This window comes from Ursus americanus, chromosome 1 (genome assembly GCF_024610735.1).
Source record: "Ursus americanus isolate L20-20 chromosome 1, mUrsAme1.1.p, whole genome shotgun sequence".
Lineage (NCBI taxonomy): Eukaryota > Metazoa > Chordata > Mammalia > Carnivora > Ursidae > Ursus > Ursus americanus.
The window spans coordinates 99,416,310-99,439,466 of NC_142127.1; the positions used below are offsets into that span (position 1 = coordinate 99,416,310).

The 23,157-nt window shown below is 46.2% G+C and overlaps 1 protein-coding gene across 4 annotated transcripts in view; it reads left to right on the forward strand.

Annotated features, from left to right (window-relative positions):
- ARMC9 (armadillo repeat containing 9) overlaps window positions 1-23,157 on the forward strand; it is a 147,138-nt gene that overhangs the window by 44,993 nt on the left and 78,988 nt on the right. For all 4 annotated transcript variants that reach the window (XM_045794135.2, XM_045794136.2, XM_045794137.2 and 1 more), the window contains 8 exons: window positions 457-491; window positions 3,778-3,889; window positions 6,971-7,063; window positions 11,355-11,445; window positions 13,087-13,210; window positions 16,384-16,523; window positions 17,757-17,833; window positions 20,927-21,001. In XM_045794135.2, the coding sequence (XP_045650091.1) occupies window positions 457-491; window positions 3,778-3,889; window positions 6,971-7,063; window positions 11,355-11,445; window positions 13,087-13,210; window positions 16,384-16,523; window positions 17,757-17,833; window positions 20,927-21,001 (747 nt within the window). The remainder of the gene's footprint in view (window positions 1-456; window positions 492-3,777; window positions 3,890-6,970; window positions 7,064-11,354; window positions 11,446-13,086; window positions 13,211-16,383; window positions 16,524-17,756; window positions 17,834-20,926; window positions 21,002-23,157) is intronic.

Genomic DNA, 23,157 nt, shown 5'->3' on the forward strand with positions numbered 1-23,157 from the left:
GAAGCTTGGGAACTGCTTGAGCAATGTGTTGCTTAACTTCAGTTCGGGCTAATTTTTTTTATCTTCTTTATTTTTATTTTTATTTTATTTTATTTATTTGTTTGTTTTAGAGAGAGTGTGTGCTAGCGAGCGTGCCTGCGAGCCTGGGGGGCGGGGGTGGAGCAGAGGGGAGGGACAAGCAGACTCCCCGCAGAACCCAACGCAGGGCTCATCTCATGACCCAGAGATCATGACCTGAGCTGAAAACAGAGGAGTCCCACACTTAACTGACTGAACCACGCAGGCACCCTGTTTGGGCTAATTTTTAAATCGCATATGATTATGATAGGAGAATCCTGATGGATCAAAAACTTTGAAATCTGTTGATTTTGTGTGAGTACAGTGATTTAGGATTAATGCATTGCTCTCACTGTTTAACACGGTCTTTCTCCTTCTGTTTCCAACCCCCACCCCCAGGCTTCAACCATGTTAAGAGCCTCCTTGGCACCCGGGTAAGTAATTGACCTTAGGAGTTGTTATGATGGAGAACAGCTCTAGGTAAAACTGGAATTCAAAGTAACTTTAATAAACATTCATCTTAACAGCCTAGCTTAGAGGGGTGTCTTTGATTAGCTGGAGCTCATGTGGCCATAAAGGAAATACCAGTAATTGTAAGTAATACTGTTAAACTAAAATATCTTTTAATATAATTCTATTTATTTTGAAGAGAGAGCATCAAATGGAAAAAAATTGTTGAATTGTTCCTATGATATTCTATAGAGATTAATCTTCTATCATAGGGCAGTCAACAGAGTGTTGCAACGTCTAAATTTTACGTTCTTTGTTGGCTCACATGTGACCAGGGCCACAGGATAGCTTTGTGGATGCCTGAGCATTCCTATCCAAATCGATTAGGTTGTCACCTGTGTGGGTGTCTGATGTTCGGGAACTTCATCCGGCGTGTATGTTGCAGTAACAAGGAAGCTGAGAACCTTTGGTGGAGGCATGAGGACCAGGGTGGGTTCTGGTGACCCTCTGAGCACCCCCTCCTTGTTGTGGGGGTTCAGGGGATGCTGTCAGATTACTCGGACACCTGAGAGGGACACAGCTTGCCTCCTCCCTCAGTCCTGAGTCTGACACTGACCCTGCACTTCGTTCTCTTCAGACGGCAGCTGTATAATGCGGTGCTTATGAGGCTGACCGCCAGGGTTAAAATCCCACCTCTGCCGCCCCTCCGTGACCTTGGACCACTTACGTAACTTCTCTGTGTCTCAGTTTCTTCACTTATAAGAAGACAATAATGATAACTTTCTTATAGGTTTCTTGTGAGGATAAAAATGAGTTCATGTGTATAAAGCACTTAGTACGATGCTGGGCACTTAAACTCTTTGTTTGGTAGTGTTACTCCCAGTGGTGTAAGAGGCAAGGTCACCTGCAGAGAGTAAAGGGGGTAGTCGGTGGAGGGGCTAAAGAGGACAAAGGAGAAGGTATGTCCAAGAAGACAATGGGAGAGTGCCTGGACCACAGAAATGTGGGGCTGCTGAGCAACTTAGCTGGTGATAAATTCAGTGGCTAATATTGCCATTATGGGCCCATTATGGGCAAGTAACTATGGCCCGCGTTTGACTTCTCTTCCCTCTAGGTGAAGCACCCCAGCTGTAGAACAGTTTTAGACTTGGCTTTACAAATGGAACTTTTTTGTCTAGAATAAGACCTTGTTAAAATTTTAAATTAAAAAATCTTTTTTTTCATGTTGAAATGATTTCAGAGCTGCAAATATTGTACAAAGAATTCCCCTACGCCCTTCACCCAGATTCCCCATGTTGGTATTTTGCGTAAGCCCAGTACAGTTGTCAAAGTCAGTAATTAATGCTGATGCCGTATCATCTAATCTACAGGCCTTTCTCACATTTTACCAGCTGTTCCATACGTCCTTTGTCTGGTCCAGCATTCAGTCCAGGATCACATGTTGATGTGGTTATCGTGTCTGTGTTTCCTTTCATTTGAAGTCATTCTTCAGTTTCTGTCTTTTGTGGCCTTGACGCTTCTGAAGAATACTGGCCAGTTGTTTGTAATTGGAATTTCTAAAGTATCTGTGTTCATTTTTAAGCACAGTAGTATCTGCCTCAGGAAAATAAGTGTCAGAATAATCAGTGTGCGCTTGTGCGTGGCTCTGCGGTGTGAGGTACGGAATCGAACCTCCTCCCAGGAGTGTGTACTGAGATCTCACTTGTTGCCCCGTTCTCTGGCCTTTTCTCCAGGGCCCTATGAGAGGATCTCACTTTGTCTTTTAAAAACTAACGTTAAGAAAATCAGCATGTGATATTTTTTTTATAACGTAATACATGCTCATTATAGAAAAGTTGAATGCTCTAGGCACATATGAAGAAAATTTACAGTACCCTAAATGCTGCCCCCCCGGAGTCTTACCTCCTTTCCACCCTTCCACCCACCCTTACCTCTATTCCACCCTTTAAAGCTAATGAAACGAGTGAAATGGGTGAAGACCAAGAGGTACAAACTTCCACTTGTAAAACAGAAACTCCTGGGAGCAGTGGACGGCATGGGAGCTGTAGTGAATAATATCGTAGTGCAAACTTCAAAGTTGCTGAGAAAGTAAATCTTAAAAATTCTCATCCCAGGAAAGGAAACACGTATGGTGACAGAGGGTAAAAGACTCAGTGCGTGACCACTTCGCACCCCGTACAAGTGGCAGATCACGATGTCGAATGTTGCAACGAATGCATCTCAGTTACATGTCAATGAAAAGCAGCAGAACCGTTAATCCTATTTTTTTAAGATTTTATTTTTTTAAGTAATCTCTACCCCCAACATGGGGCTCGAACTCACGACCCCGAGATAAAGAGTTGGCACGCTCTACCGAATGAGCCAGCTGGGCACCCCAAGAACCTTTCATCATGCATCTTTTCACCAAGTCCTCCTGAGCCCCCATTTAGTATTGTGCCGGGAGTATTGATCTTAATATTAATATTCCCTGCGCAGTGTCCCCCCGCCCCGTGACATCTTCGGTGCTGAGTACAACATCAAAGCAAGGACGTTAACAGAGGTGGTGTTGTTAACTAGACCACAGGCCTCACTCCCTTTTCACTGGTTCTCCAGGTGCGGGTGCGCACTCCAGTCTCCTCCTGTGGAACAGAACAAACTGCGGAGACGCAGGGGAAACCTGGCTTCCCCCGAGGGCTCCCCCAGAGTCCTCTCGAGGAGGGCGTGCACACCGGCCTGCTTGCTCCTTTCCCAGATTCGAACCCGCGCTACCTCCTGACACACCCTTTAGCACCATGGGGTCTACTTGCACCTGCTCTGCACCGTTCTTTCCTAACCTGCTCTGTCCTTCACATCCCCCCGGTTCGGTCCCTCGGGCTTGAGCGGGCAGTGGCTGCAGGTTTTGGGGAGAACTCTGGCGGGCTGCTGCTGCCGCTGCCGATTTGGGCTTTGCTCCAGATTCTAAATAGGACTTGAGCCGTCAGCAAGTTCTGGCGCCTCTGGGGTGACTCCATCCCTGCTGGACGGAGCCCTGGCCCAGTGCGAATGCAGCGATTTCTCAGTCTGGTCAGGCAGGGCCCTACTCCTCGTTTGGGGAAAGATGTTCAGCAAAGCCCCAGTACAGCCACAGGAAAGGCAGAGCGGCGCTTAATGAAGCTGAGGGCGGGGAGCCTGGACTTCGTTCCAGGAGCAGAGAAAACAGCTGGGCCGCCCGTGGTGTCCCGATACTCAGAAGGTCTCATGAATGTGCCCTTTTGCCCTTTTCTCTCTCTTTGAACTTGTGTTGCTGAGTAGGAAACTAAAGGATGTCCCACTGCTGCCCTCCTTGGATTATGAGAAGCTGAAGAAGGATTTGATTTTGGGGAGCGACCGCTTGAAAGCCTTCTTGTTGCAGGCTCTGCGCTGGGTATGTACCTTTCCCTTGAAGTCAAGGGGAAAAAAAAAAGACCATGCTGGTTTTCTTGGCTGGCTACCTTGCTCGTATCTTGCAACCCAGCTACTACAAATCCTTCTTCGTGCTGCCTGCCAACGCCAAGAGCTAAAGGTAAAAACAGCCTCTGAAGACGGCCTTGGCCTCCTGGCAAAATCCGGGTGTTGACCTCGCAGTTGCCTTTGCCCTCCCTCGGCCTTTTGCTGTGCGCAGTTTCAAGCCTGTCCCCGTCCTCAGTCGTGAGCCACCCTCCCAGCCAGCAGGTCGGTGCGTGAGAGCCCAGAGTCATTCTGTCGTGACAGCTTCACAAAGACCTCTGCCTCCAGGCGTTCCCACTCCTGCGGACTGCAGGGGAGGACACTGCTGAACCAGTCTGTAAGGGAAGCCAGGCCTCCTCTGAATTGTTGCTTTTCTTCCCACTCTTCAGATTGGTCCCAGTGAAGCCAGTGGTTCTCAAGATTTTTAGTCTCAGACCCGTCGACACTCAAATTACTGAGGACCCCAAAGGCTTTAGTTTATGTGAATTTTATCTACCAATATTTACAGTATTAGAAATTAAAACTGAGGGGCGCCTGGGTGGCACAGCAGTTAAGCGTCTGCCTTCAGCTCAGGGTGTGATCCCGGCGATCTGGGATCGAGCCCCACATCAGGCTCTTCTGCTATGAGCGTGCTTCTTCCTCTCCCACTCCCCCTGCTTGTGTTCCCTCTCTCGCTGGTTGTCTCTATCTCTGTCGAATAAATAAATAAAATCTTTAAAAAAAAAAATTAAAACAGAACATTTTAAATATTAATTCATTTAAGATGAACTATAATAATGAACCCAGAACATAACATAAATAACATATTTTTTAAATAGAAAAAATAACTATTTTCCAAACAAACAAAAAAAATGAGTAAGGAAAGTGGCATTGTTTTACATTTTGGCAAAGTTCTTTAATGTCTGGCCCGATGGAGGGACAGCTGGATTCTCACATCTGCTTCCCCAATTGAGTCATCACAGTGTCACACTTCATATAGCCTCTGAGAGATTGACCACGAAAAAGATAAATCAGGGGCTCCTGGCTGGCTCAGTCAGTAGAGCATGCGACTCTTGATCTCGAGTTCGTGAGTTCAAGCCCCACCCTGGGTGTAGAGATTACTTAAAAAGATCAAATCTTTAGGGGTGCCTGGGCACCTCAGTTAGTTAAGCATTTGCCTTCAGCTTAGGTCATGATTCCGAGGTCCTGGGATCGAGCCCCGCATCAGGCTCCCTGCTCAGCAGTGAGTCTGTTTCTCCCTTCCCCTCTGCCCCTCCGCCTGCTTGTGGCACTTTCTCTCTCTCTCTCTCTCTCAAATAAACTCTTAAAAAGAAATAAAATAAAATCTTAAGAAAAAAAGATAAATCACATCTTAGTATTATTATGACAATAATCATGACCTTGTAGACTCCTTGGAAGGTCTTTGGAGACCTCTAGGATTCCCCAGACAACACTTGGAAAACTGCAGGTCTAGGCCAACACTGGTTGGCTCTAACTGAATGATCCATTCTAACTTAGGCTGTAATAGTGTCAGGCCCCTCACAGATCCCTGAATTTCAGGGTGTGTTGGCATCAAAATGGCTTTGAGTAATTTCCCCATCTCTGTAGAAAAAGGTCTCCTCCCTTGCACTTCTGATGGATGGTTGTGCTTCCTGAATATGGTCTTGAGGGAACTCTGAGGTGCATCCAGGATCACAGAAGGAGTCCTGTGGTCAGCTGGTGAAGTCTGCCTCAGTTGATAGGGTGGGTGGGCAGCACAAGTCATCTCCGGGGGCCCTTCCTGACACGCACATTGCGTCTGTCTGCTCAAGTTACCAGACTCATTCTCTGGCTCCCAGTTTGTCCACCCAGCACCTCCTCTCAGTCCGTGCTACCGAGCCTCTTGCTGAGACAGGCTATTCCTTTGCCGAGTGAATGACATTGTCACAGAATAACCAGGAAAAATAAACAGGTGTCTTAAGATCTTATCTTTGTGTTCCCCTCTAGCTTCTCACCCTTCCACTCCATTCCAGCCCCCACGTGTGAGACTCTTGGCACACCCTCCTTTAATATAGCCCTCTCCCCCCTCAGGGCCTTCCTCTTTGGCCGCGTGGATCCAGTCTGTCCTCGACACGCGCCTCTGGAGGCCTCCACCCTTCAGTCTTGAGGGGGTCTGCTGCTCTTGTCTTCTCGCTATGTGGTTCTTTACATGTCCAGCTCCTCCTCGGCCAGAGGCAGGGCCCACAGTCTCAGGGGTCTTTAGTAGGATTTTCCCGGAAAAGCAAGGACATTTGCTTACTTTAGTTATGTGACTTTCTCATATAATTCATGCCTGTACACACTCATATATACACAAACACACACATTTCACACACTCCCCATACAACATTTTTTTTTCTAGCCCTCTGGACAGTGAGTGAATTCATTGTGTTAAATGCAAGAGACTTATGACTTTCAAAATCTACAAAATTCTACCCACCTACCCCTTACACACACACGCACGCAATCGCTGCATCGGTCCCTATAGTATAAAGTCTCATTTGTTGGTGATGCATTGGCTCTAAGCCCTCCACAACCTGCCGTGCCCACCCGGCACTGAGCTCTCCCCTGCCTGCGCCCTGCATTTTCACCCCTCCCCGACCGGTACCACACTTCCTCCCCTGCCCGCGCCCACTCGCCATCATGCTCACCTTCCCCTGTGCTGGCTAATAGTCTGCTCGTCCTTCAGGGGCCAACTCTAGAGCCCCTTCCTGTGAGAAAACCTCTACGTGTTTGTGGGTTGCCCCTTATCGGTACACTTACTGTCTGGGCATTTTATCACTTCCCTTCTCTGGAGAGTTCATGTGTGTAAGTTGACTCCTTCATCACCCTTTAGGAAGTAGAACATCCTAACTTCTTGTTAGTTGACTGGTTGCCTGGGTAGCCACTCCCCCACCAGGTTATTATTTCCTTTGGTTAAACGTGTAGTTACTGCTTCTGCCATTTAAAAGGCACCCGCTATATGAATATTTTTCTCCATATTAAGACTTGGGTCTGCTACTTTTCTTTTTCTTTATTCTAGCGCTTGACCACATCCCATCCTGGAGAGCAGAGGGAGACCGTTCTGGAAGCCTACATCGGCAATGACCTCCTGGATTGTCACAGCCACAGCCAGGTCCGTGAGAGATGGGCCAGAGCCCAGCCAGGGCCTTCATTTCGAGGGGGATGATCTTAGCAGTGGGTGGAGACTTGACTTTATAGGATATTTTCAGCCTAATGATTGTATGTCAACCTCCTGTTAGCTGGTGAGGTCTGCTGTTCACCCCAGACATTGGCCTACTTTTCACCTCTAATAGAATCCTACACAGGTTAGAACTGCTTAATTCAACTCTGGGGCTCTTTCCTGTCATTTTTCCTTTTCCCAAAATCCCAGCTCTTTCCCTCACTCTGCTGCTTAACCATGAGTCCTGCAAGCGCAGCGTGACTTACGGCGGGCAGGGCAGGTAAGCCAATTCATTTGTTTTTCATCTGGGCCCGACTTAAAATATGTTAACACTATATTTGTATATAGTTTCGGACCAGGCAGGTCTGACGATGCAGTGGGAAAAGTATGGGATCCGGAGTGAGATTAACTGGTTTCAAACCTCTGCCCTACCGCCCAGGAGCCAGATAACCTTATGTAAGTTACTGGGTCTCAGGGCGCCTCCCATCTCGGAGAAGGAGCCATCACCTGCCTCGTGAAGTCGTAGGGATGATTGCATTTGGTCACATGTGGGAAGTATCTAACCCAGTGCCCAGCAGGAGTAGCCAATGCGTGGCGGTTCCCTCCCCACTCCTCACCCCGTTACCTGTTATCAACACTATATAAAGACACTGCATTTCAGTGTCTCCATTCAGTGTTATCCAAAATGATCTAAGTACCTTACCTTCCTATTCTGAAGCTTCGCAGGGTGTGCACTGGGTGGCATATCAGCACCCCTTAGATCGCCGATGAAAAAGCACCCTGCAGAGGCTAATCACACGTTAGACTATCCTGTGCACAGGCGTTCGAGAACTTTGAGTTGCCAGTTTATTCTTTGAATGTAGTCTTACTGCTCCCATGAAAGAGTTAAGTTTGAAAAATAGTCTCTCAAATTTTTGACTTATTTCCTTTTACTTTTATTTCTGCTTATTTTTGTTATGGAATTGAAACCAACTTATCAGGCATGAAGCAACAGAAAAATATGTTATTGTGACTTTACAAACTCAGATTCAAAGAATAAATTCAATTTTGAGTCTTTCTAAAACTATCTTATTTCATTGAATCTGTGCGTTTTTTCCCCCATTTTAGGATTCTGGGAAATTGGAGCATATCTAGTAGTTGATGTCCTGTTGTAGTTTAATTGGCTTCTTTTCTTTTTTGGTTGTATTTATTAAAAAAAATGTATTCTATAATGAAAGACGTCTTAGGTTTTGTGATATTTGTCACAATGCCATGATCTCTGTAGCCATCAAAGAAATGGCATTTCTTCCCCGAGTCATTATTTTTAATTGCCATGGTTTAGTTTAAGCAAGGAATGAGCTGGAGCCATCTTAAGATGTCCAAGAATCTGCAGAGCAGGAAAACTCGAGCAGAATGGATGCCGTGTCACCATGACACCAAAGAAATTGGACCGGTTGTTTAGCGAGTTCTAATAGCTGAGCGGTTCTCAGAGTTTAGCGTGCAGTCTTATCACCTGGAAAGTTCATTAAAACACACATTACTGGGCCGCTGCGGTTTCCAGTGAGCAAGTCTGGGATGGGGCCTGAGAATTTACGTCCCCACCAAGTTTTCAGGTGATGCTGCTGCTGCTGGTCCAGGACCACGCTTTCGAGAATCACTATTCTTTCTTATTCTCTAGGTTGGTGGAGCACGTCTTATAGTTAATAACTTTTGGAGAAAGGATGGGTGAGAAGTAGATTTTTTTGAGATGATATATGTCAGAAAATGTCTTTATTCTTTGTATGGAATTCTGGGTTCTAAATAATTTTTCTTCATTATTTGGAAGATCTTGCTCCATTGTCCTTTAGGTTCCAGTGTTGCTGTTGAGAAGTCCAAAGCCATTCTGATTCCCGATCCTTCGTATGTGGCCTGGTTATTTCTCCCTAGCAGCCTGTTGAGTCTTCTATCACCATTGTTAATAAATGTCCCACTGATGTCTTTCATGAGGTGTATTCTGATTCATTGTTTTGAGTGGTTTGTGAGCTCTTTCCCTCTGAAAAGTGTAGTTCTGGGAACTTTTCTTGAGTTTATTTTGTTGATGATTTCCTCTCTGTTTTCTCAGTTCTTTCTCTCTGAATGTTGGACCTCTTGAACTGGTTCTCTAATTCTGTCTTTTCTTTCATATTTTCCAAATTTTTCTTCTTGCTCTACTTTCTGGGAGATCTCCTCATCTTTATTTTCCAACCCTTCTGTCGAGTTTTTCACTCCCCCTTTTTATGGCAATCTTTTTCATGGATAGAGTACAGCCTCTTGTGTCTCAGAGCTTACTCTGAGTGACACGTTTGCTTATCTCTGGTTTTCTTCTCCCTGCACAGTCCCGTTTCCTTCAGGTTACCTCCCCCGCGCATTTGTTTTGACCCTATCTCCCATATTGGAAACTTGGCCTTGGGCTTCTGGTAGACATTGGTTATCTCATAATGTTTTCCTGGGGTGGGGTGCAGGGAACGAAAGCCGTTTGGAAATTCTGTGTGACAGTAGGGCCTGGAGACGCAGAACCCCACTGAGGGTGATCCAGGCGGGCTCTCTAGTAGGAACCTCTGATTTTAGGACCTCTGACTCTTTTCTCTTGGGCTGGTCATTTTCCTCCGAAAGAGTCTTCTGATCTCCTACCTAGAGGGTGAGGATCTGAGTGCAGCATTCTGGGAGCCAGGTAGAAGAGGATGGGTTGCTCTCTGTTCAGCATTCATTCTGCATTAAGGCATGTCCCTTCTCCCCATTTGGGTGTAGAAGCCCTGCTCACCTGTGCCACGTGCCCCCTCTGTTATAGGATTTTTGTCTCCCGTAGTGCCCACAGTTCTTGGTCACGTCGTTTTGAAGAATGAAGGGTAGACCAGACAAAGAGTGGTGGGCAGCAAATCAAAGTTTATTGAGCAAGAGTATAAAGCTCCTGGAGAGGGAGGGGGGCCCGAGTGGATTGCCCCCAGAGTATCTAAGTTTAGGGGGTTTTAGGATCTCTTTTGCCAAACTATCTTAAGCAGTCAGGGTGTGCTGAGTCGTGCCAATCAGGGCTCTGGGCACGTATCTGTCTACCTATTAGGTTAATGTCTCTGTGCTGATGGTCTTTTTTTGCTGACATCTGGGGGCTTAGGTCTTAACTGCCCCTTGCCCATGATATTGACAAATGCTTTGTGGTTAATTGTCTTATTTTAGGACATTTTGCAGAAGTCATTTCTGCAAAGACTGCAAAACAGAATGCGAGTGTGGTCCTTTCTAAGCTGCAAAACAGGATGTCGGTGCTATTTTATTTTAGGTGTCCTGACTCCATACTTTCTTGCTGGGGACCCTGGCCCTGACTACCTACCTGTGCAACTAAGTCCTCACACTTCTTGTAACTCTCGCAAAGGAACACCCCCAGACCGATGGTGGGAAGTATGCGGGAAGACAGTAGTCCCGGAGCAACAAGAGTGGGATCCAGCTGCTGCTTTAACAGCTTTCATTCATTCTTCTTTATTTTTTTTTTTAAAGATTTTATTTATTTATTCGACAGCGATAGAGACAGCCAGTGAGAGAGGGAACACAAGCAGGGGGAGTGGGAGAGGAAGAAGCAGACTCATAGCGGAGGAGCCTGATGTGGGGCTCGATCCTATAACGCCAGGATCACGCCCTGAGCCGAAGACAGACGCTTAACCGCTGTGCCACCCAGGCGCCCCCATTCTTCTTTATTTTTTTTTCCTTTTGAGGATTAAGTGCTGTTAATTGGGTAATTCCTCATTGCCCGTTGCTGCCTTCAAGACTTGGCATTCTTGGGTTTGCTAAGTCTGTCACCACCCTGCATTCCTGATTCTGAAATTGTGTTGTTAAAATTTCTTGCGCTGTCTCTCTGTCCTTTAGAATTTATATCTTTTTAAAAAAGAAATCCATGCACTGAGATTTTACTGTGGTTTGCAGGGAGCAAAATTAGATGCGTGTATTGGATCCATCATTAACCTGGAAACACATGAGCAGCAATCATTGCAAACGGCATAGCCTCCCGCGTGCCAGTCCCTGGCTAAGCGCTCTGTATAACTCAGTCTTTCAGCTTAGAAGTCTGAATAGCTTGTTTTTGTCAACTCTCATAAAAGATCGGTTGGAAGTTGAGATTTCAGATGAAGTGTTGACTTTAGTCTATTTCACCTGTAATAAATCCGCGCAGAGGCAGCGAACAGCAGACCCGTAGAGGAGGCGTGTGTTCAGCTCTGTGTTCTTTAACGCCATCATTTCCCTCTCTGGGTGACTGTCCCCGCAGAGACGCGTGCTTCAGCTGCTGCACTCCAAGAGCGAGGTGGTGCGGCAGTACATGGCCCGGCTCATCAATGCTTTCGCGTCCCTGGCAGAAGGTGAGTCATCAGCGTTTCTTCAAAGAGAGCAGCTAGGTCTTACTTAATGCATTTCGTTCCTTTGAAAGTGGACGTTCTTCTTTAAGTCTCTTAAAGGCGCTGTGCGTTTCCTAGTATCTTCGCGTTTAGTGCGTCGAAGGCGTCTCATGAAAACTGGTGGTTGTCGTATCGCTTAGTTTATGTCAGAGCAAATTTTAATGGCTTTGGAGTCTATTTTATAAGCCTTCTGGTTTTGTTTTATAGGCTTTCTGGTTTAGTAATGGTACTATTTAGATTTTTTCAAGTATATAATAGGAAATGCATTTTCTATAATTTTCTGCTTAAGGCAAAATAAGGTTAGTGAAATAATCAAAGCTGATCCCAATAAGTACTGCATCATTTCCTTCAAGAGGGTACAACCTCTCGGGGTGCCTGGCTGGCTCAGTCGTTGGAGCGTGTGACTCTTGACCTCTCGGGGTTGTGGGTTCGAGCCCCACATTGGGCGTAGAGATTACTTAAAAATAAAATCTTTTTTTTTTTTTTTAAGATTTTATTTATTTATGTGACAGAGATAGAGACAGCCAGCGAGAGAGGGAACACAAGCACGGGGAGTGGGAGAGGAAGAAGCAGGCTCCCAGCGGAGGAGCCTGATGTGGGGCTCGATCCCATCACGCCGGGATCACGCCCTGAGCCAAAGGCAGATGCTTAACGACTGCGCCACCCAGGTGCCCCTTAAAAATAAAATCTTAAAAAAAAGAAGCAGATAACCTCTTAAACCAAGGGGGTTTGAAAATTCCAAAGATAATACATACCAAAGCTGAATCCAAAATGATTTTACAAAGTATTTTTATCTTTCATGGGTTCTGCTTTGTTTCAGCTTTTTAAATGTGAATAAAGGGAGTTTTCAAATTATGAATATATGATACTCCCAAAAGTTGGTTGGTTCACTCATTCATTTGCTTGTTCTTCCAACCATTTAGCAGACCTTTATTATGAACGAGAATACAGACATTAACATCATCTGCATCAGGACACAAGTCCACAATGGGCTAGTGATAACCGGGCTTACTGGGGGGTCCCAGGTATGGTTCCTGACTCCTTCTCCAGGCCACAGGTACATCTTCTAGAAGGAGCAAGGAGTGCGCCCAGAAAGCATTATTGTTTGGTTGCCTCTATTATAAAGACTAAGGAGTCCATACAGATCCCTCACCTTCTTTCTCCCTGTAGATCTGGCAGTTCTCCCACAAAAACATAGTGATGAATTATGTTTAAAGATTATTTATTTATTTATTTGAGAGAGAGACAGAGACAGAGAAGCAGGTTCTCCAATGAGTGTGGAGCCCGACACGGGGCTTGGTCTCACAACTCTGAGATCACAACCTGAGCTGAAATCAAGAGTTGGAGGCTTAACCAACTGAGGCACCCAGGCACCCCATGATGAATTATGTTTCGATTATAAGAAGAGTGGTTTTCTCTTCATTAGATAGTTGATTGGATAAAACCAATTTTGCAGAAGAAATAGGTTTTAAGTTTTTTTTAGAACCTAAAATTACCTAAACTCTACATGTATTACATGCAAAGTGTTCATAGAAAGTGGTTTCGGGGCATGAACTTAACACAAGATAAAGTCTCTTACCTGTGCATCTCTGATTATATTATTAGGTCGCCTCTACCTGGCCCAGAACACAAAGGTGCTGCGGATGCTGGAGGAAAGGCTGAAGGAGGAGGATGAGGACATCGTCACCCGCGAGAACGTTCTCGGGGCCTTGCAGAAGTTCAGCCTCAGGTGCTGACCGTGCAGTAGGTCATGGTGGCTCCCGTGAAATCAAACAGGGCTTATGTGAGCCTCTGTTTAATCCCAGGGGCAGCCCAAGAGGCAGATGATATTTTCAGTTAACATTTCAGAGAGGTTGGGTGACTTTCCAAGATAGAGCTGGAAAGGTTATCTTGAATCCTCGAACCCTCCTGCTCAAGCTGCTGTGGAGGGAAAGGCTCTGTCGCGGTCTCCTCGTGAACGGTAGCCGGCGCTGGCCAGGGGCTGGATTGTGTTTCAGGCCACGTGCACGTGCAGAGATGGGCATGTGAACAAAATCTGATAGGGCGCAGCCTGCGAGTTGCGCACAGCCCGTTGTGGGAGGTGCACGTAAACGAACAGTCCCAGTCGGTGTGCTGGGTAGTCCCGTGGAGGGCAGGGCTGGAGCCTCTCGTTTCCTTGTCCGTACGTCCCAGCAGCCCACCCTGTCGTCTCCATCCGGACCCTGTCGTGACTTGGACCCTGTATCCACCTAGAGCTTTTTGTTCATTAACGGCTTTATCGAAGTGTACTCTCATAGCACGGAACTCACCCCTCTTACATGTACCGTTCAGAGTTGTACAGCCATCGCCACAAGCTAATTTTAGAACATTTCCATCACCACACAAAGAAACCTCATGGCCATTTCCAGTCCCCATTCCTACCCCCAGCCCCACGGAACCACTGATTAAAATGCCCATAATGGGCATTTTTAGACAAATGGAATTATACAGTGCGTGTTCTGTTGTGACTGGCTTCTTTCCCTGAGCGTCGTGTGTTTGAGGCTCGTCCATGTGGTAGCCTGTGTCCATGCTTTGTTGCGTTGTAACACTGAAGAACACGCCATTTCGTGGCTAGACCACATTTGGTTTATCTGTTCATCAGTTGATGGACATCTGGATTATGTCTGCTCTTGGGCTATTATGCATAATCGTGTTCCGAACATTTGCCTACAAGTCTTTGTGTGGACGCATCCTTTCCCTTCCCCTGAGCCAGTCAGTGTCTAGGAGTGGAGTTGCTGAGTCATACGGAATTCTTCAGCATGTGGATTCCCTCAGGAGCACCTCCCTTTCTCTTCGCCTTTGTAAGAATTCTAGCACCTTGAGTCCTCAGCTTTTTCTGACCGTCAGTCCTCTCCCGGACATACATTCTTCCTGTCAGAGGTGGTTGACATGTGATTGACTCTCGCTAGGAACCTAAAGCCTGCAAAGTGAGTTATTCTAAGTGTGCACGTTTAGTGAGGGAAAGCGGTACGTGTTCAGTTCCTACTATTTGCCCGGTCCCTGCCAATGAAAAGTCTTGCTCTAACTATGTGTGAATTGAAAAGAACTGTAAGTAGTAAACTCCAGAGTTTTTATTTCTTCAGATCATATGAACACTTGGTTTTTGTTTGTTTATAAAGATAATTTAGCTTGATGTTGACTGTATTTGGAAAATTTTTGGAAACTTAATAAATGTAGTTCAGTAACAAAGATAAGATATAATGAAGAAATTCTTCCTCCTGGTAATATAGGTATTTATTGCCAGTTTTTTCTTGTGCTTCAAACAGTAATAAGCTATTCTGTTCTAGAAATATGCTTAATGTTTTTGCAATGTTTTAAGGTCTGTACAATCAATGCAGAAAGTAGTTAGGATTACTAAGAGTGTAGCCTTCATTGAATTCCAATAAATTTCACTGATGAGGTGAGTGTGGTGTTTAACAATCGCACAAACAGGGGCGCCTGGGTGGCACAGCGGTTAAGCGTCTGCCTTCGGCTCAGCGCGTGATCCCGGCATTATGGGATCGAGCCCCACATCAGGCTCCTCCGCTGGGAGCCTGCTTCTTCCTCTCCCACTCCCCCTGCTTGTGTTCCCTCTCTCGCTGGCTGTCTCTATCTCTGTCAAATAAATAAAAATCTTTAAAAAAAAAAAAAAAAACAATCGCACAAATGGCGCCTGGCTGGCTTGGTGGGTGGAGCATGGGACTCCTGATCTCAGGTTGTGAATTCGTCCCATGTTGGGTGTAGAGATTACTTAAAAAATAAAATCTTAAAAAAAAAAAAAAAGCACAAACAGATACTGTCCTGGGTGGGAGTTCTACCATAAACTGTTCATTAGGAGATGTGCAATGATGGTTCCTCCATGGTGTTTTGATTTTCAAAGAATTCACATGATTTCTCACGATGATACCATCATGCTTAATCTCTTCAATTCTTTGGTAGGGGGAGGGGCACAGGAAGAGGAAGAGACTCTTAGGCAGGCTCCACGCCCAGTATGTGGCCGGACTTGGGGCTTGATCTCACAACCCTGAGATCATGACCTAAGCTGAAATGAAGAGTCAGACGCAGAATCCACTGAGCCACCGAGGCGCCCCAATCTCATCGGTTCCTGAGGCTGGCAGGAGGACACTCGCCATAACACATTTGGATGAGGGGTTGGATTTTGTAAGATCTTACACCTGGACTTTGGGCGGAAAATAATTCTGTATAAATTGTATTGCCCACGTCATTAAACTAACCCTTACTTTAGCGAGACCTGAATCAAAATGGGATTGAACTGGTTTTTGGCTTTTCTTTGTTTTTACACAGCTCAAAGTGCCTAGCCAGACTAGAGTTTACTAAAAATCTCTTTGTCAATGAACTATTTCTATGGCTGTCTCCTGGGTGAAGTAGACCAAAAGCTATCAGTAAATATTTATTAAATATTTGAAACGTACTCTGCTAATTTTAAATATTGAAAAAGAAATTTTCAAAGTGGATGGCCTCCTGACTGCCTTGTCTCTCTCTAAATCCTTAGGGATACCTGCAAAAGGCAAAGAATTTGTTGTTTCAGTTGTGTGGGTCAAACAACAAAATATTCTTCAGAGTCTATACCTTTCACATAGTTTGTCTTGTCTTTTTTTTTCCTTGAGATTTATTTATTTATTTGAAAGAGAAAGAGAGCAAGGGGGAGAGACAGAGGGAGAGAGAATCCTCACGCAGACTCCCCACTGAGCCCAAAGCCCGGCAGGAGGCTCGATCCCAGGACCCCGAGATCATGACCTGAGCCGAAACCAAAAACCGGACACTGACTGAGCCACCCAGGCACCCATCAGTGTGTCTTTTCTGATCGGCCTGCACATCACCACACACTCTTACAGGGAGAGTTTCTCACCAGCTTCAGCTGACCTGTAGGCTTTTGCATTCTAGGCGCCCGCTGCAGACAGCGATGATTCGAGACGGCCTCATCTTCTGGCTGATTGATATTCTGAAGGACCCCGATTGCCTGTCGGATTATACGCTGGAGTACTCGGTGGCTTTGCTCATGAACCTCTGCCTCAGGAGCGCAGGTCTCACAGCCCCTGGCCCCGGGCCCTCTGGCTTTGGTGTGGGGGAGGGGAAGAGAGCCTGACCCTTGAACCTGGATGACCACCCAGCCTGATGTGGTTTGCCTTTAGTCTCCCTCATAGAAAACAGAAACAGAAGTAAAGTGTAAAACATTTCCAACTAGTTATGCAGCTGTTGAATCCCTGAAGCCAGATACCATTCTGGCTTTGGAAAAGAACATTTTGTATGTATGCAGTGCCTCAATTAAGAGGAAATTAAAATAGCTTACATTTTTCTTCATCTTCATTACATTATTCATTACATTAGGTAGGAAGTTAAGAAATACGCTCCATTCTATCCAAAGACAGAGAAATGTGTTTCCAAGATGCTCCAGGGGTAAGTTGGTGGTAGAGCAAGGATGTCAGGCTGTGCTCCCTGCTCCTGACACAGCCGTCTCTCCCACTTCTCTCCTGGAGATTGGATTCTCACTGCACATTTCAGGTCATTTGATCAATAAAGGTAGTGATTGCAGCTTTTCTACAGGTTCCATCCCGTTTAAATGATCTGTTACCTGGGATGGAAGAAGCTTCTTTAGAAGAGGTGCCAAGTCCAGCCTGTGGCCAACCCCGGTCTGAGCAGCCCCAGTTTGGGGAGAAGAAGGTTACATGGTTAAATAGCTCGGGGTTATTTGTGAGAAGCTTCTTTGCCTTTGGATGCTTTGTAATCTGAACCACTCATGTGTTATTGACTGAGTAAATGTGATTTCAGTCTTCTCTTAATGAACAGCATATGCAAGTATCTTAGCCTTAGAACATTTGCCAGATTCTAGTCAGCTTTTCTTAGTATCACCAATTTATTTACAGTGATTGTTATGATGTTTGGATTGGCTAAAACACCTGTGTTATTTTTATGATGTTGGTATGTGCCCTTGGGAGACAGAGTGGTGTTCTGAAATAGATTGCATTTCCACTGCCGCTCATGGACGGCTCTGTGCTCTCTGCGCCACCATTTACTGAGCACTTGGGATGCCCAGCCTATACTGAGTTACTTCCTTCTGCATGACCCTTTGCAACAGATATTAATAATCCCTGAGGAATCCCAGGAGGAAGAAACGGGGGCCCAGATTGGCTAAGTGACTCACCCCGGGTCACACAGTTCATAAGCAGAGGAGCCAAGATTTGTATTCAGGTCTGCCTGACTTGAAACTGCTTCTGCATTTAGACATGTCATGTTTTGTTTTACTCTTTTTCCTAAAGGGAAGAACATGTGTGCCAAGATAGCAGGTCTGGTGCTGAAAGTTCTTTCGGATCTGCTTGGCCATGAGAACCACGAGGTACTGGGCCAGCGCTGCTAGCCCGGGGCTTGGGGGAGGGCTGGCCTGGCTAGTCAGTGCACCCCCCCTTCCAAATTCCAGAACTGGGAAGCCCGAGGTTGATTCCCGACTCCTCATTTCCTATCGCCCTGCCGTCACTTGGTCTGTGCCAGCTCCCTCCCAGGCCTTATTCTCCTCCTCGTCACCTACCCTGCTTCATTCCTCCCCCACGTCGACTCTCCCTGTGGTGCCGCGTGGCCTGAAAATCCAGTTGATGTTGCATGTTGCATGTGTAATTGTGTCAATAGTGTTGTGCTCTAGATGTCATTCTTGTCTTACTTTTTCACTGTATGTTGCTTTGTATACATCCCATTCCTTAATCTCGCTACTGCAAAACAGCCCCTGTTTGCAGCCCTCCCATCCAGTCCCCCAGGCTTGTCCACCTCAGCTGCCCTCAGCCCTCAGCCGCCACAGCGGTCCTCAGTGACAGCACCGTCCCGGCCCCCCAAGGGCCCCCGGGGGGCAGACACACACATCACTGCTGGCTCGCCCCGTGTGTCGGTCCCAGGTCGGAGCCCCGCCACATGGCCCTGCAGAACGGCTGTACCGGCTTCTGCTCTCCCCTGTGTCCTTCCCAACACAGTGGGATTTTCTGTCATCTAGCCTGTGGGCCACAAGCCCTTTTAAAGTAAAGTAGAGGTCTTGATAAACTAATTAACAGAAACTTGGAAATGGTATGAGTATTCTCCCACTGGCTTTCTGCAGATGCCTGTGCGGAAGCCGAGGCCTCACTTTGCACCTGAAGCCAAAGCCTCAACAACACCCTGACCTCTTTAGCTGTAGGTGCAGGGGTGTCTCAGCGGGAGGACGGGACTGAGTACCGCTGGCTCACAGTGAGGCACTTAGTTTCAGACAGCTCCCCTTCTGTTCATTTCTCTCGCATCTTCCATCCCCCCAGCCTGAGCCGCTGAGTGACCCGGGCTGCTTCAGCAAGTGAAGGGTTGGCGGTTGTTACAGTGTGTGCCATGCTTTTTATATTTTAAAATCAAGAGTTCTTAACTACTTCTAGACTCTTCACCATTTTATTCAACTAAGGCAGTTGAAGCCAATGGGAAATATATTCAGTCTCCAATAGTAAATGTTGGTTTCAAGTGTTAGAACCAGTATGTTACCTCTGAGGACAGAATAGACCAGAGGATTTTTTTTTTTTAAGATTTTATTTATTTATTTGGCAGAGAGAGACAGCAAGCGAGAGAGGGAACACAAGCAGGGGGAGTGGGAGAGGAAGAAGCAGGCTCATAGCGGAGGAGCCTGATGTGGGGCTCGATCCCAGAACGCCGGGATCACGCCCTGAGCCGAAGGCAGACACCTAACCGCTGTGCCACCCAGGCACCCCTAGACCAGAGGATTTAAATCTTGTCATAATTGTTACAAATATATTTGCTTTGAAGATGAGCTGGAAAATCTACCTGTACACATGTTAGAGCCTAGAAATATGTTCGCTACACAAATAAATGCTACATACATACGTCCGTCCTATGCGAGATAGTTGTGATCTTGAAAGATGAGACCCGGGAGCCATAAAGAAAAGGATGCACATATTTGACTCTGTGAACATTAAATTTTTTATATGGAAAAAGAGGCCACAATGAGTGTCAATGGACAAATGATACCCTGAGGAAAAATTTGCACCACTTAGGACAAAAGTTTAATATCCCTTATATATGAAGAGCTCCTGTAAATTGATAAGTAAAAGACATAAGAAAAGGATAAAGTACCCACACAGGCAGTTTACAGACAGTACAGCTCGATGACCTACAGACAAAGGCAAGATGTCTGCTTTCTCCAATAGTCAGGAAAAGGAAGTAAGAGCAACTGTAAGATGCCTCTCTCCTCTTTATCCATTCGTTTGGTGAAAATTAAGGTATAAGAAAGTCCAGTGCTGGAAAAGAATGGTGGGAATGGGTCCTTCTCCATTGCTGTGGAGGGGGTAGCACAATATCTCCTCAAAAGGGAGCTCTCGTTTATCAAGCACCGTGTCCCGTGCGGCTTGATGCTGGGGGTACCTATGTGAGCAAAGCATGGGTCCAGTCCTTGAAGAGCTCACAATAGGGGAGACATAAGTATAATAGTAAAAATAGACTGAATCCAGTGCGACAGTGGAGGGATATACAGGAAGCAGAGCAGAGTGTGTGGTATGGTGGGGGCCCTGAAAGTAGGGTGAGATCGATCTGTACAGTGTAAACCTCGTGGTGGCAGGAAGGGAGGGGCAGGGGCACATGATATTGACGCCAAACCTTGAAGGGGCCTGTGTACAGTACTAAGAAGTTAGGACTTTCAGGGCGCCTGGGTGGCACAGCGGTTAAGCGTCTGCCTTCAGCTCAGGGCGTGGTCCCGGCGTTATCGGATCGAGCCCCACATCAGGCTCCTCCGCTATGAGCCTGCTTCTTCCTCTCCCACTCCCCCTGCTTGTGTTCCCTCTCTCGCTGGCTTTCTCTATCTCTGTCGAATAAATAAATAAAATCTTTAAAAAAAAAAAAAAAGAAGTTAGGACTTTCCAGGTAGGCTCTACGCAAGGTTTCCGAGGTAGGAAGAAGGATGATTTGGCCCATGTTGTAGAATTTTGACAGTGATATGATTGTTGGACTACAGTGCGAACGTCAAAGACACAAAGAGACCCTTTTGGAGATTCGACATCACCTAGGTCACAGACAATGTCTGAGCAAGGACAGTGGCAGTGTGTGTGGGAAAGAAGGGTTCCTGTCAAAGGCAGCTTGGAGACTGAATGTTGGAGAGCAAAAGCGAGAGCAATCAATGATGACTCCAGTGGTTCTAGAAGCCTGAGTAATCAGCATGACATTAGTTAAGCAGTAAAACACAGCAGGAGTGAGCTTTGGGAGCCAATAATGAACTTGGCTTTAAACTCTTAGTTGTAGCTGTCACTGGGACGTGCAAATGGAGATATCGGTCTTTTGGAAACATGCATCCTAGAGCTCAGGAAGATGGTAACGCTCACGCTCCTCATTAGCCAGATTGTTCTGGGGTGGGGTGTTTGATCACAGAGTTGTACAGTGTTTGAGAACTTGCAAATGACTGTTTTTTCTCCCCTTAAAGATACAGCCATATGTGAATGGAGCTCTGTACAGCATCCTTTCTATTCCATCCATTCGTGAGGAAGCAAGAGCAATGGTAAGAAAATGGGCTTGAGCAGTTTGTAAGCTTCAGTCGGTGGCGCAGTTCGGAAGCTGTTAGAGCAGGGAGCTCCTAGACCACGCTCCGTGCTGCTTGGGCTCCGTGGCTTGCACACGGTTTGTGAACTCCCGGAAGGGGTATGCCAGATACACATTTGCAGTTTTCTGCGGAGAGAATCTGTAACTTTTATCAGATTCTCAGGGGATCCCTAACTCTGAGTCTTAAGAACTACAGTGTTAGAGCGCCTGGGTGGCTCAGTCGGTTAAGCGACTGCCTTCGGCTCAGGTCACGATCCCGGAGTCCAGGACTGAGTCCCACGTCGGGCTCCCTGCTCCGTCTGCTTCTCCCTCTGACCCTCCCCCTCTTGTACTCTCTCTCTCTGTCTCTCTCTCTCAAAAAAAGAAGAAGAAGAAGAAGGACAGTGTTAGAGGGGTGCCGGGTGGCTCAGTCAGTTGCGCGTCTGACTCTTGATCAGCTCAGGTCATGACCTCAGGGTCCTGAGTCCGTGTTGGGCTCCCTGCACTGGGTGTGGAGCCTGCTTAAGATTCTCTCTCCCTCTGCCCCCCTCCCTTGCTCATGCTCGCCATCTGTCTCTCTCTCTCTCTAACAACAACAACAACAACAAAAACTACAGTGTTAGAAAGTTCCCAGCAGGCTTATTTTTAGAGAGTTATAGACATTTTTATTGGTTCATTTTAATTTGGGGCTTTGAGAAAGCCTATGGATTTCATAGTAGGAGAAGCTTAGCAGGAAAGTGGTGAAATGGAGAAAGTCCCCACTGACATGCATCCCCAGGATTCCCAGAGGGCCTGGGGCAGCCGTGAGAACTGGTGCAAGCCAGACACTCTTAACCTACGGGCACTCTGACAGCAACCAAAGTGGGCAGAAACCCTGCTCACGGTGATAAAACTGTCTGGTAGCTAGTTTGGTTGGCAAATAGTGAATTCAATATTAAATGTATTTACATTAGTGTTTATACTGGAAGTATAAAACAAGCTTCGGGTGATTAATATCTTTTGAGATGACAAGTGTTTCTAATCAGCAAAAGCACTGGAGTTTGTCCTTTTCCCTGTAATGTGAAACCAGGTTAACAGTGTGCATATTAAATGCTATGATGAGGAGATTAAATGTATTTCCACAGTCAAAACACAGGCCAAATTCCGATTGAGACCAATGAAACATGTTCCTCCACTTGATTTTGCTTACTTAGAAGAATTGCTAAGTCTCTTAATTAATCATCTAAAATTACATCAACAGTTATGCCAGAGATAAAAACTCAATTAAGAGGGGCGCCTGGGTAGCACAGTCGTTAAAGCGTCTGCCTTCGGCTCAGGGCGTGGTCCTGGCGTTCCGGGATCGAGCCCCACATCAGGCTCCTCCGCTGGGAGCCTGCTTCTTCTTCTTCCACTCCCCCTGCTGTGTTCCCTCTCTCGCTGGCTGTCTCTCTGTCACATAAATAAAATCTTTAAAAAACAAACAAACAAACAAACAAAACTCAAGAGCCATTCTGTGTGGTTACAGTAAACAATAGAACTTCATTGCCTGTTGCTTTAAAAAAAATAAAATAAAATCTGCTATCTCAATACAGAACAGGGAAAATAAACTTGATTAAATTCTGCATAATGGTCATTCCAGTGACAGGAATTGTCAACCAAGGCAGAAACAAGGAAGAAGACATGTAGGCTGAAGAAAAAGAAAGAACAGAGGTGATATGCATCAAGCAGCACGAAAGGCAGTGTGGAGGAAGGACATCCAGGGTGAGGGCGGAGAAGACAGGAGGGAACAGCAGTAAGAGGACAGGGACCAGGCGGGGAGGAGAGACTCACGGTTGAAGGATGTGAGAGCATGACCCTTAGAGATCATCCAGGCCACAGAGAAAAAATGTGGAGGAAACGGACAGTGCCTCAGAGACCTGGGGGACGATACCCAGAGGTCTCACACTATGTGAGTCCCAGGAGAAGAGACGAGAGGAGGATAAGAACTCTGTTTTTGCAACTGTGAAAAACATTTGTGTGCTGGTGGAAAATGACATAGAACACATAAAAATTGTATCAGTACCAAATGCTACTATGGCGGTCTCTAAATAATACCCCCCAAAGTGGAGAAAATGGTAAACAAGTGCACCGAGCCCCATTTGAACTTGAAGAGACCGC